At 49.7% G+C, this 13,403-nt stretch overlaps 1 protein-coding gene and 1 long non-coding RNA gene across 10 annotated transcripts in view; one reads left to right on the top strand and one right to left on the bottom strand.

Annotated features, from left to right (window-relative positions):
• LMBR1 (limb development membrane protein 1) overlaps positions 1-1,719 on the bottom strand; it is a 160,728-nt gene extending 159,009 nt beyond the window's left edge. For 3 of the 6 annotated variants that reach the window (XM_027101378.1, XM_027101377.1, XM_027101382.1), the window contains exon 1: positions 1,456-1,663. In XM_027101378.1, the coding sequence (XP_026957179.1) occupies positions 1,456-1,521 (66 nt within the window). In that variant the 5' untranslated portion in view covers positions 1,522-1,663. Of the gene's footprint in view, positions 1-1,455 lie in introns of all 6 variants that reach the window. The other 3 variants (XM_027101379.1, XM_027101381.1, XM_027101380.1) reach the window with 3 other exon arrangements.
• Positions 1,720-1,838: 119 nt separating this feature from the next.
• Positions 1,839-13,403, top strand: part of LOC113617885 (uncharacterized) — a 31,339-nt gene continuing 19,774 nt past the window's right edge. For all 4 annotated transcript variants that reach the window (XR_003431806.1, XR_003431805.1, XR_003431807.1 and 1 more), the window contains exons 1-2: positions 1,839-2,123; positions 4,922-5,067. This is a non-coding gene — a long non-coding RNA (uncharacterized LOC113617885). The remainder of the gene's footprint in view (positions 2,124-4,921; positions 5,068-13,403) is intronic.

Below are 13,403 nucleotides of genomic sequence, written 5' to 3'. Positions count from 1 at the left end.
GGTTCCATCCTTAGGTATGGACCTAACAAATGCATCCACATGTTCACCAGAAGACATGTACAAGAATACTCGTAACCACAACCCAAAGATTACTGAAGTGCCCACCAACAGTGAAAGAAACATAAACTGTGCTATAGTCACACCACTACAGCATTCGGGGTGAACTGCAACTACATACAAGAGAGGAATTTCACAAACGCTGTTGAGTGAAGGAAATCGGACACAAAAGAGGGCAGACTGTAAGGCTCCACTTACATAAAAGTTCAAAACTAAGCTAATCTACTAAAGCCAGGACAGTGCTTACTCTTGGTGGAGAGGAGAGGAACTGGACGGAGAAAAGGGATGGGCCTCTGAGATGCTAATACTAATTGGGTTTCACAGTCTGTGTTCAGAATTACACAGGTGTGTTTAAAGTGCTTCGAGCTGGACATGTATGATGATGTACTTCTCTGTTTATTTTAGCTTCAATTTAAAACTTTAAACTAATACGCCGTAGCAGAATCCACCAGTTCAGAATTTATACCTCTTTATTCCAGGATATGACTTGGCAAAGTGATTCTCAATTTTCTAGATCAAGAACTACACAAACCAGGCAATTCTCAAAAACCAAGAGACTGACTGAATTTGAGAGAAGTTAGTTAGAAGAGGGGAGGAATAAACACAAATGCACAACATGTATATATTTTACATTGCTATGAAAACATAAACAAACACAACCACAACGTGTTCTAGCGCGCCAGGAAAAGGTAAAAACACGAACGTAGACTCCTACGGCCGAGCCTGCTTCCCGACCCCTGCCAGCAGCACAGAAGAAACAGGGGACCAAGAAAGGATGACTTCCCTCAGAAGCTGCTTCCAGGGCACAGAGGACTTCTGCCCAGGCCCTCAATCCCACCCATCGCCGGCCTTCACACCCAAACGCAAGGTTTCGGGCTCAGCCCAAGAATGGAGGAGGACGACGGGTGAGGGGCGGAAAGGTGGGCGCTAACCCGGCCGAGGTGACTAGTCGGGCTGGGAGAGCGAGCCCGGCCACACCCCGGCGCCTGCGCGGGGCCACCCAGGTCCCGCCAGACACCCGTCCGCACACCTGTCTACCGTGCCAGGCCAGGGACGTGCCAGGCAACGGTGCGCGGGCCGCGGGACTGTCGTCCACCGCCTGGAGGGCCGACGCCGCTAACGCGGCCCGGGAAGAGCCCCAGGGGAGGGCGCAGGCGGCCCCGAAGCACTCCCGGGGGCCGGACAGGTGACTCGACGGGACCGCGCCCAGGACTGAGAGCAGGTGGGCGCAGAGCGGGGGGCGGAGCCTGGGGGAGGGGCGCGGCGTGAGGCGGAGGGGCGAGGGTGGGGGCGGGGAAGCGGTACAGGGGAGACCGCGAGGGCCGCGAGGGGGAAGCGAAGGGGATGGGAGGGACAGGCGGGCGGCAGGCTGGGAGGGGGCGGGCGGAGGGCGCTCACCGTGGACTCTCGCACTTGGCTGTGGAAGTGCTGCTCCCGCGCCGACACCTCGTCCTGCCCTTCCATCCTCCTTCATGCCCGCCGCCACGCCGCCCGCGTCCGCGCACTCCACCGCACCATCGCCTGCCGGCCCGAGGGGCTGGACGGCCGCCCCGCCGGCCGGGACGGGAGCAGCCTGCCGCTGCACACACCGCGACCAAGACACCGGGCGCTGCCTCAACCGCCGCCTCAGAAGAAGCCGCTCGGGCTGCTGAGGGCGGGCGCCGCGCGAGCCGGGGCGGGGAGGGGGCGGGTCTTGACGTCAGAGGAAGGCGCCGCGCGTCAGAGGAGCGCGCCGCGACGCCTGAGGGGCCTGAGGCTGAGGGGCGGAGCCTGCCGGGCGGGGCTTGGGGGGCCACGCCCCCGGGGAGCGGAGGCCGGCGGGCGCAGGCGAAATTCCGCAGGGAGTACGGTGAGGAGCTAGCGGTTGGGGTCGGGTCTCCGGGCGCGTACTCCCCCCGCCGGTGAGGGTGAACTAACGGAGGTGGGCGGGCCGGCGCGCCGGGTTAGCAGGCGTTTATCCTGTACGGCCGCAGCAGTCAGCGCCCTTCACCAGCACGAACCCCGCCTGCAGAGCCCTCGGCGGCATCCAGCAGGAGGCCTCCCGCGGGAACTGTCACTCCGCCAAAGTAAGTAAAAGGTCGGAAACTGGTTGTTTCTGGACGCGCTTTGGGCGGAAACCCCGGAAACCTGGCTTCTCTGGGTCTGATAAGCGGTTGGACCGCCGCTGGTCTTGTGCTTCCCCACCTGGAAAATGTAGATAGCCCTGAACGTGAGGCCCATGCCAGATCCGCGGGCGGCCCAGTACTGGGGAGTTTACATGACCCTCCTGAGAGCCTCCATGGTCCGTTACTTTGGGGACGGCCAAACATGCCACATACAGTACATAAGTCCCCTACCTACACATGAGTTACGTTGGAGAGCGTTAGCAAATCTAATTTGTTCGTTAAGTCCAAGAAGTTAGCCTAGGTAGCAACTAACACAATTGGCTCTTTACCGCTGCTGTTACGCTTGCTTCCGGACATCCTGGGCTTGAAATAAAGGTACTGTAGTACTGTACTCCGTACAGTACTGTACAGTAGAGTACACAAAAGCACAACCACTTGTAGAGGATGCACGCACGTGACAATGTACGCCAGACACGTGAACTACCTTACCTGATTGGACGTTCCAACACACGTTCATATCTTTGAAAGTTGCAACTTGAAGGTTCATATGTACGGGACTTATTGTAATTCACCCCATTCTGCATTAAGTACTTTTTTGTTGTTGTTTGCAATAAAAATGAATCTGAAGGAATATTTATCATTTTACGTTTGGATTTTGGGCGTATAAGCCACTTAAATTGCTATTGGCTGTGATGTTTGGCATCTCTGAGAATTCTTAGGAAGGGAGAAAATCTACAAATTGCTGTCAAATTATTTTTATGATATGTGTTACTTTAGATTTTGAAATGTCTTTTTGTGATTTTGAATTAAAACTTTTTTCACGACTCCACCTTTTTTTTTTTTATGGCCCCTGAGAAGCTTGTAGGCCTCCACATACGGTGCCTATAATGCCTTATGCCAGAAAATGGCGGTGGGGACTTGGAGAACATGAGGCTTGCTCTGAGCCAGTACTGCTGCTGCCATAGGCTGATAAGAATACAGGAATAATTTTCAACTGGTTACATTCAGTGTTCATCTCTATTTTTTTGAAGTCCCTGAACCCTAAAGAACCTGGGAAAGATAAAGAAGTATCTGTTTTTCTGAACACCCAGCTTCTGAGAGCTGGGTTAAATACCTGCGTGAAGTGACCTGGATAATTTCTGGGGTAATCTCTCCAAATCAGAGGGTAATGAGATCTGATTTTAAGATGCGACATTTAGACACATATTCCAGAAAGTCAATAAATATGGCATTTCTGATCTTTCTAACCCAACGCTCCAGCCATCTAGACCTTTTTATTTTCTTTTATGCAGCTGTCTGTAAAGGTTCACTCACCTTTGATCTTAGTTGTTTCCCTGTGTTTGGTACTTACAACACTTAGCCCAGGGTAGTAGACCTCAAAAATGCCCACAAGCTCTTCCGTGTACACTCACCCCTTTGCCTTGTGGCTTTGCCCCTCCTCGCAGCAAGGAGTGGAGCCTATTTTCCACCCTTGAATCTGGGCCTGGACGTGTGACTTGCTTTGGCCAAAGGGACATTAGAAAATACGAAGCTGTTGAGAAGTGCTTATGCGTTAGGGCTTGCCCCTTCTCACGCACGACCCCTGGGCACCCTCCAACTGCCATTGTGTAAAATCGTCCCACCCAAGCTGGTAAGGGGTGTCCCAGTTAATCTCTGTCACCCCAGCTGACACCCTCTTTTCTGCATCCCCCTAAAACGTGAATTCCCCCAAAACACAGTTCTTCCCCTCTGCTGAAAGCACTGCAATGCAGTATTCTCATTACCTGTAGAAAAAATCAGACTCCGGAACTGGCATTCAAGACCTTGACTTTGGGGCCCCGCCCTGCCCTTCCAGCTGTTCCCACTTCTCTCTCTAAAGAACCCTTTCCTGCAGACTGGCTTCCTCCTCTCTCCAATCCCTGGGCCTTCCCATTGCCAAGGCCCGGAACTTTTACCCATTCTATACTCTCTTTCCTCCTCTTCAGATTCCGTGCTACCACTCTTTACTGTCCACACCAAGACCTTCCTTCTCCAAAAAGTCTTTCCTGGCAATTCCAGTCTCTTCATTCACTCATTCATTCAAAACCATGAACACACCATGGAAAGAATACTGCTTCAGTCCCCGCTCTGGGGGCGCTTACAGGAGGAAAACAGAGAACGTACAGCCATCCACCTGACACCTGGCACACACGACCTTATGTTTTACCTCAGCGTTTCATGTGTGTGTGTGTCTATCCACAGTCAGAGTACAAGCTCTTTAAGGTCTGGAGTATCTCTTCCTGCATCATGTAAACCTCCATGTATTTCCTGCAATACCTATTAGAATGCTTTGCCCAAAGGAGACAGTTTACGAGTATTTATTGGTCAATAGATTGGTTGCCCTGAGAAATTCCCCCAAAACTTCTTCAAACTTCAGTAAGTCTTCAGATTTCTATACCAAGGTAGATAATTGTATGGACATTGCCCGTGTGGGCAACATTACGACTTATGTGCCCACAAATGAGAATGCTGCTTGTTACTAAGTACTCCAGTTTCACTATCACGACGTGTCTTTGAACCTGCCAAAATTCAGGATGGTTTCCTTCATTCCACTGGGCCTTGCTTTGATTCTCTTGATTACAATGAGATCAAAGTTTTGAGACATAAGGACATAGAGACCAATTTTTTTCTTGTCTTTATGCCCCATACAAAACGAAGCCAAGCAACGTTCAGATGTAAGCTGAATTCCTTCCAGCCTCTATTAAAGGGCTTCTTTTTTTCCTTTATCCAAATACTCACAGCAAGAGAGTTAAACAAGCAAAAGTCTAGAAACAAGCCAGCTGTCCATCTACAGTGGAAAGCATAAACAAATTGTGATGTGTTCACGTACTGGAGTTCTACCCTGGCGTGAAAAATCCACGAGCCACAGCTGCAAGCAACAATATGGGTGAGTCTGTGCAACAGCACTGAGCAAAAACAAAAAGGTCACAGAAGAATACATACAAGCATGATTCCACTTACATAAAGTTCAAAGCCATGCAGAACTAAACAGGATATTACTTAGGGATTCAAACGTGTGGTAGAATTATAAAGAAGAGCAGTGATAAACCTCTAAGAAGGAAGGTCAGAGGAGAGACTGGGCAGAGGCATTCAGAGGGCTGCAAGAGGAATGATAACACTCGTTTCTTACACGTGCGGGGTGGGGACAGGGGTCCCAGTGCCTTGTTGCATTGTTGTTTGTGCATCGTATATGTTGCATAAACTATGTCTATTCACTATTAAAATAAAGGAATTGTTTTAAGAGGCACCACTGTCTGGTAGCCTAAACTGCGGGTTCTCTGCCTCAGCTTGACCCCTTGCTAAAGGGAGCATCTTAGAGTGGAGTCAACACCAAGCAAGGATTCTGGAAACCAGGTTCCAGCTCTGCCAGGTGTGGCCTTTTGGGCCTCGCTTCAGTTACTGATGCCTAAGGTCCTTTCAAAACTCTGTTTATGGTTTTCAAAGTTAATTTGGAAACTTTCCACACAACCCTGTGTTTCAGCCGGAGTTTTCATGGGTCAGAGGAAGAAGAGAACGGGCATTGGTTGCTTAGCTCCAAACCCGAGTGTCATCCTGAATTGCACGCCGCCCCTCACGCCCCAAAGCACACCCATCACCAAGAATTGTCGCCTCTCCCACCAAAGCACATCTCAGGTCAGCCACTTCTCTCAGCCCTACTGCTACCTCCTGGCCAGAACCACCCACAAGTGGCCTGAGCCATCTCCCCACATCCCCTCTTCCCAGCCCCTCGTCTGCCCCCCACCAGTCCAGCCCAAGGGATAAGCACGGAAGTCAGACTTCTCCCTCCCTCCCCCCCCCCCAGCTTCCCATCTCTCTTAGACTCAAACCCTAACCTGCCATGGAAACCTGCAGGGACCCCGGACCCTGCCCTGCCCACCTCCTCAGCCTCCTACCACGGCCCCACTGCCTGTGCCCTTTTGTCCGCTCAGCCCAGAATGCGCCTCCCCTGGGTCACAACTGCCCCCTTGTCACTTCCACCGCAGCATGAATGTTATCAACGCGGAGAGGCATTGGAGACCAACCCAGGTGCTTGCTCAGTTCACCTTGTTTCATTTTCCTCAAAACAGGACCACTGAAATTATTTCTGTATGGGTTTGTTTTCTGTCCAGTCTAATTTGTCTGGTTCACTATTTTCAACACCAAGCACAGTGCCTGGCAAGTATTAGGAGCTCAGTAAATCTTTCTTAGATAAAGAACTTAATGTGTGAATGGGGGGGGGGGTGGGAACTAGCTTTTGTAGAATAACCAGTACATTCCAGGGGTCTCATGCATTATGTAATTTAACCATCACAATAACTCTGTGAAGTGGGTATTGTCGGCTCCATTGTACCATTGATGACACTGAGGAGAGGGTAAGCGACCTCACCTGGTTCACATAGTCCACATTCAAACCCAGATCCACCTGACTTACTAACTCCTGTCCTTTCCACAGAACTATTGCCCCTCGCCACGCAATAAAACCACAACCTGGCTTCATCGTGGGTGACACGGAGGAAAACTCCCGGTCCCTCTGTTGGACGTTCTGCCCTAACCACTCACCTCCCCTTCCCCCGAAATTATTCTGCCCTCATTCGTGTGCCTGAGTATGTGCTCAAGCATACCAGTAAGTACAGGCTCCCTCTGCCCCTGGATCTGCAGGAGTGGTGTAGTAGTCAGGGCTCTCCAGAGGAAGAGAGCAATAGGGGATACAGAGAGATAGACACGAAAGATAGATATACAGATAGATAGATAGACAGACAGGCAGACACAATATGGTTTCTAATTCCATTCTCTAATGAAGAGCCAAGGTTCCTTGGGAGGTGGCTGCTTCTAGGGCTGGGGCAAGAAATATACAAGGTGAGCCTGGAGCATCTCGTAGTGCCAGAAAATAGGAAAGTGATCAAGGGAATTCCCTGGCGGTCCAGTGGTTAGGACTCAGTGCTCTCACTGCCAGGGCCCAGGGTTTGATCCCTGGTCAGGGAACTAACATCCCACAAGTCTCACGGTGCTGCAAAAAAAGAAAAAGGTGATCAAAAACCAAAACGATGAAGGTATGGGGTATGACAGAGGGACACAGGCGCCAACCTGAAAGAGTTCCCAATGGCCAAAGCAAAAATAATTCGAACATCAAAATAAATAGCAAAGTATTGGGTTAGAATTAAAGTATAAAGTAAATATTCATGAGTCAATACTGATATAAACAAATATTAATTTAGGTAAATTCTCCCCCACAAAAAAGTGGAGCTTACCTCCGCGCCCCTGAGTGTCGCTAGACTTAGTGACCTGCACCCAAAGAACAGACGAGAGAAGGAAAAGTAAAGTAACTGCGGTGGAGAAACCTGGGGGTCAGTGTGAGCGCCATCAGAGGCGAGTCACGTTGGCAGCGTGCACCTTTGATGTGGGCTGATGAGAACGGCCCTTCACCCGTGAGGCCTTTTTCCCAAAACGCACACCCTCAGTCCAACCATGAGGAAAATGTCAGACAAACTCACATTGAACAGCGTTCTACAAAATACCAGACCAGTACTTGTCAAGGTCACCAAAAACAAGGGATGTTAGGAAAATCATCTCGGGCCGTAGAGGAGGCTAAGGATAATAATGTATCAACATTGGTTCATTGGTTGTGATAAATGTGCCGTAAGTAAGAGGAAGACAGCGAGGGGGCCTGGGTACGGGGAACACAGGAACTCTTATTCTCTTTGCAACTTTTCTGTAAATCAAAAATTTAAAGTTTAGTCTTTTTTTTTATAAATTTATTTATTTATTTTTGGCTGAGTTGGGTCTTTGTTGCTGTGCGTGGGCTTTCTCTAGTTGCGGTGAGCGGGGGCTACTCTTCGTTGCAGTGCACGGGCTTCTTATTGCAGAGGCTTCTCTTGTTGCAGCGCACGGGCTCTAGGCGTGTGGGCTTCAGTAGTTGCGGCACACGAGCTCAGAAGTTGTGGCACACGGGCTTAGTTGCTCCGTGGCATGTGGGATCTTCCCGGACCGGGGCACGAACCCGTGTCCCCTGCATTGGCAAGCGGATTCTTAACCACTGCGCCACCAGGGAAGCCCCTAAAGTTTATTCTTAAAAAAGGAAGAGAAAGAATACCAGATACTTTGCAAAATCTCCAGGAGGACCAGAGAACCAAACTTTAAGGAAAGATGCCCCAGTCAAGAGCTGGTCCCTTGAAGACACCAGTGCGCCATTTCTGAGTGTAGACACACAGCCCACCCACGGCTTATCTGACGCGGGTCACTTCTAAGACTTCTCCTGTCTGGACCCTGGATGTGGCCCATTGGCAGAGCCCGGGTCATGAGCACACACCTGAGCTGCAAAGGAAGTGAGTGCTATTTTCCACTTCTTTCATGGCGTAGACTCCCTGCTTCATAGAATGGGGGATTCCCTTGACGTAGGAAGGGGCTTCGAGTATTGTTCAATCAAAAGGAATTATATGGTCCAAATACAAAGTTCTCTAATGACCCAGCATAATCCAAGTATAAAATCTACACTCTAAAGAAACAAATGGGCTTTAGAATTTTGGTAAGTGATGCCCACCCAGTGATGTGCCGGAGACCCCTGGCACTGGCTTGTGAACGCAAGTTGTTAATTTTCAGGAATTTTGCAAAGCCAGTCGTTAAACACAACACTGTTTAAAACTAAACTACATAAACTTACACTTAATTAAACTATATTTTTTAAAGGTAAAAAGTACTGAAAATCCATCGTGTCCTAATTATTTTATTATACTTTCCTTGAGTCTGCTTACGTGTCCTTTACAACGACGTGCTGCTCCTTGCTCAGTGACCTCACATTGGTAGCCGAGGTTGGCCGTGCTGGGAGCATTTCGACCGTGGAAGTCAGCAAATGCTGCAAGTCAGGGCCCTTTCCCTCCCCCTTGTAGAGCTGGTTATTAGATACAGCATACCAGCGGAGCCAGCAAAGATTTTAGAAAGAGCCTAAAATGAAGATTTTCCTTATTATGGGCTGAAGTCAAACAACAGATGATCAGAGTTGGCATCGTTTCATGGAAACTGAGCGAGACTCTTGCCTGCTGGAGGTCATCCCAAGTGTCTGCAGAGCTGGACCCAGGGGGCTCCTGAAGGGGAAACAGGATTTTTCTCAAGAAAGCAATTCTAAATCTGTGAAAGTAAATCAAAGTTTAGAAACGTCCATTACTCCGCGCTGATGAAACACTGGCAGTTCGTATATTTGTTGGTGTTTTAAAGGGGCAGAATAAAGCCATTATTCCCTAGTGCAGGAGGGGTAGCATGCATGGGTCCAGGTTCAGGGAGGGGATAGAGGTGCTGGTCTGTGTCTGTTCATTTCCTGGGGCCACCGTAACAGAGTACCCCAGACTGGACAGCTTAAGCAACAGAAATTTATCTTCTCACAATTCTGGAGGCTGGAAGTCTGAGATCAAAGTGTGGACAGGGTCATTGCTCCTGAGGCCTGTCTCCTTGACACGTAGATGGCTGTCTTCTCCCCGTGTCCTCATACGGCCGTCCCTCTATGTGTGTCTGTGTCCCGATCTCCTCTTCTTATAAGGACACTGGTCACATTGGATCAAGGCCCATCCATACGACCTCATTTAACTTAATCACCTCTTTGAAAACCCATCTCCAAATGCAGTCACATTCTGAAATACTGGCGATTAGGAGTTCAACATGTGAAGTTAGGGGGACACAGCTCTGTACAGGGAGCACGTGAAAGTCTATTCCAATTGCCACTCTTCTCTCAGGGAAATAAACGGCAAGGTCAGCCACCAGAGGGAAGAGTGCGGAGTAGTGTTTGAGGTACTGGGAGAGAAAAGGTGGGGTCGTACAGGAGTGGCTGGGGGAAACACATGTGACCTCTAAGCAGCACTAGGCTCCAGTCAAAGCCCAGGCACCAGGCCTCTGCTTCTGACCACCCACGCTGCCCCGTGATCCCTGGCCCAGCTCAGCAGCGCAGTGCCTTGGATGCTTGGCCTGACCTCTTGTGAACATCGTCAGATGAACTGAGAGTTTGGTAATTAGATGGGAGAGTGGTTAGGAATGTGGTCTCCAATCTCAGAGTCCTGGGTTAGAATGTCAGCTCCACCACGTCTAGGTTTCAGGACCATGGACAGGTCACTTACCTGCTGTGCCTTTTCTCTCATCTGTAAATGGAAATAAAGATGCTTGCCTGATACGGTTATTCTAATTAAATGACACATCCATAAAGTGCAAGGACACAGTAAAAGTTAGCTATCATCCTCACACCAGTATTTGAAAAGCCAGAATCTAAGCATGGCTTGTGTGACATTTACACATTGGGTTATATATCGATGTTTATGAAATACAAGTTTCTAAGAAATGCATAGCAAACTTGTAACTTTTACACAGGAGATTAAAGACTGAAAGGATGCTTTAAATGCATGAAAGAGCTTTAATTTGCCCAGAAATTGTGTGGCTGTAGTGTCCATAGGAGTTGAGGACGAATCAGAGGAAACGAAGGGATGTGGACCTGTAATTAGCTGGGGGGAAATTACAGGGAAACATGGGAATTTAAATCCGCAGCTAAAAACAGCAGCATCCTCCTCCACTTCCTCTTCAGCCTTTGGTGTCAGTTTCTCATTTTAACAAGATTTCATCTTAGGGTAATCCTGTGAATTTCACCATCCCCGGCTAACTCTCCTTGAAGTATAAATAAAGAGATGATCAAGCGGCTGCTAGTAGGAGAAAGGAGAGAAGAGGCATGAATAATTCCTGTGTATTCAGGATTTGGCCTTCTTCACCCAGTGTGCTGTTGGCTTAGTTTAGTGTACCCTCGGGCCCCCTACCCTGTACACAATAACCATCTGACAGCCACGGGAAAGCAGGACCCCAGGAATTCCAAGATAAGAGACTTGCACAGACATCTTTAAAGTTCCTTCCCCCGCCCAGGCAGTGTAGACACAGAAACACCTTATCTCTGACTGAGAGGAAGCCTCGTTTCCCACCCAGGACCCCGGCTGAATGGCAGGAAGTGAAGCAGGAAGAACACGTGGGCGCACGTGGCAGGCGATCCAGGAGGGAGACGGGCGCACAGAGGCCCAAGGAGAGGACAGGATGCGACCTCGGGCGCACCGCAGACTCCGCCTTGTTATGAAAGCCTAATGGCGTGAGCAACTCCAGCCCCGTTAAACGTCTGCCGACCAAGGACAGGAGCAGGCCCCCGCGTGCGGTTCTGGCTGTGCAGGTCGTGCTCCGGCCTTGGCACAGGTCATGGCGAGGAAGCTGCCTGGTTGGGGGATGTTCCGACTGGACAACCAGTTCATAAACTGCCAGAGGAGGGGCACTGAGCTTTGGGAAATGGATGCTGAACTTTCAGCGCCTTCTACGCTAGCTTTTAAATTGCACTTTCTAAAGAGGAAAAAGATGGAAACATGAGGAAGCCATACTTGGGAAGGTAGTCCTTCTCCACTGGCCCTCAGGCCCGTTCTGTGGGTGCACCCGGTGGGGTAAAGGTTTCTAGCCATTCCTCCAGATTTTTCTGCTCATAAATGTGTCTTTTAATTACACAGTTGAGATCTATTTTGCTACTTGATGTTTTTATTTAACAGTGTATCTTGGCTATCTTACATGTACAGATCTATTCCATTCTTCTCACCACTTAGTCATCCATTGATTAACTAGTCCTTATTGCATGTATTTAACCAGTTGCATGTGGATAGACATTCAGATTGTTTACAGGTTTTTTTGTTTTGTATTCCTATGTAAATGATGTCGTGCATAGATCCTTGTACATATTTATTAGCACACGTGTACAGATCTTGGAGGCGATCACCCACCTCCCACTTGGGAGTTTCCAGAAGGTCAAAGCAGCCCAGATGCTTTTGGAAAAGGCTACTTCATGCCCAGGCCCCCTCCCAGCAAAGGGTTCTAAGGGGGACCGGGCAGGGACAGAGCCAGAGCTACCTGGAAGGGGGGTGGGTTGCATCCTGAGTCCCCACTTGCCACCAAGCCTGGGTGGGGAGACAGTGCCTGTAGCACGTCAGGGAATTCACCAGGAGAACGCAGACCTCATCCAGGCCCCCCCAGGGGCCGCCGGCTCCGAGCCCTGGAACAGGCCCCCTGAGGACAAGTGACATCAGCAGCCTGGGAGCTAGACTCTCCCCTCACCGCTGAGATTTAACCCCTGAGAGCCCAGACCCAGAAGTGAGCAGGTGCAGGTGCAAAGGGCTGGGTTCAGGGGTGAGTCCATTGAGAGTGTCCTCTTGTCCCCACTTTATGCTTTCCTGGTTACTCTCAAATGTTTGTTTTTCCAGATCAACTTTGATATCATTTGTTATTACCTCCGAACCCCCCAAATACTCTTGGTCTTCAGTTGGAATTGAGTTATGGGAGAACGGACATTTTTTACAACATTTGAGTCTTCCTGTCCAAAACAAGGAATATCTTCGTCTGTATCTAAGTGAACTGACATCTTTCTATCAGCTCTTGGCTCTGGGGTGGCAAGCCACACACGGGGGCCAGCAATATGTGAAGTTTCTCTAAGACCCCTCCGTCTCTCCAGGCTTGTCTGCCCCAGGGCAGATCACGCCCGAGGAGGCAGCCTTTCTACACAGTTAGCCCAGGTTCACTGTCACGGTAGATGTCTCCTTGAAGAGCCAGCTCCAAGCGGTTGGCTGTAACCTCACCGGCACCAGGCGGTCCCTCTACCAACCGTTACTCAAGGAGCTGGAAGGGCTGATCTGTGTAGCTTGTAAAGCTTGGCAGAAATATCTTGGTCACCTTTATGGGCTCCCAGGCAGCGGCATTGCTAAACATCCTGCTACTAATGTTCCTCTTTTACAGCACTTTCAAACCAATTTTCAAGTGAGTGTCATAAAATCACTCTATCCAGGAAGTCAGCCCCATAATCTCCAGGACATAAACTTTAAAAGCAAGGTGTAAAATGCCAATGGGACACCCCGACATGCCTCCACTCTGTGCTCGGGTGTGAGTTTATTAGCAAAGCATTAGGCCGTAAAGGTCCACTTGAGAGAGCAGACTGAAAGCGCACCGGTTGTAGGTGGGGCCTGTCAGGTGGTGAGAAACTGATCTGGGAGGACAGGAAAATTACTCCAATGTCAGCAGCACTTGCTAATTTCCAAAGTGTTTACCTTCTGGGGGGGTTTCTATGACTGTAAAACATTGACGCACAGACACACACACACAGACACACACACACACACACACACAACAGCCTGAAAGGGACCTCCCCGGCGGTCCAGTGGTTAAGACTCCACACTTCCAATGCAGGGGACAAGGGTTCCATCC

The sequence above is a fragment of the Aethalodelphis obliquidens genome, unplaced genomic scaffold, assembly GCF_003676395.1.
Source record: "Aethalodelphis obliquidens isolate GAN/ISIS:26980383/991018 unplaced genomic scaffold, ASM367639v1 scaffold5, whole genome shotgun sequence".
Classification (NCBI taxonomy): domain Eukaryota; kingdom Metazoa; phylum Chordata; class Mammalia; order Artiodactyla; family Delphinidae; genus Aethalodelphis; species Aethalodelphis obliquidens.
Note: the sequence above shows the minus strand (reverse complement) of the source record. Positions and strands in the feature narration are given on the sequence as shown.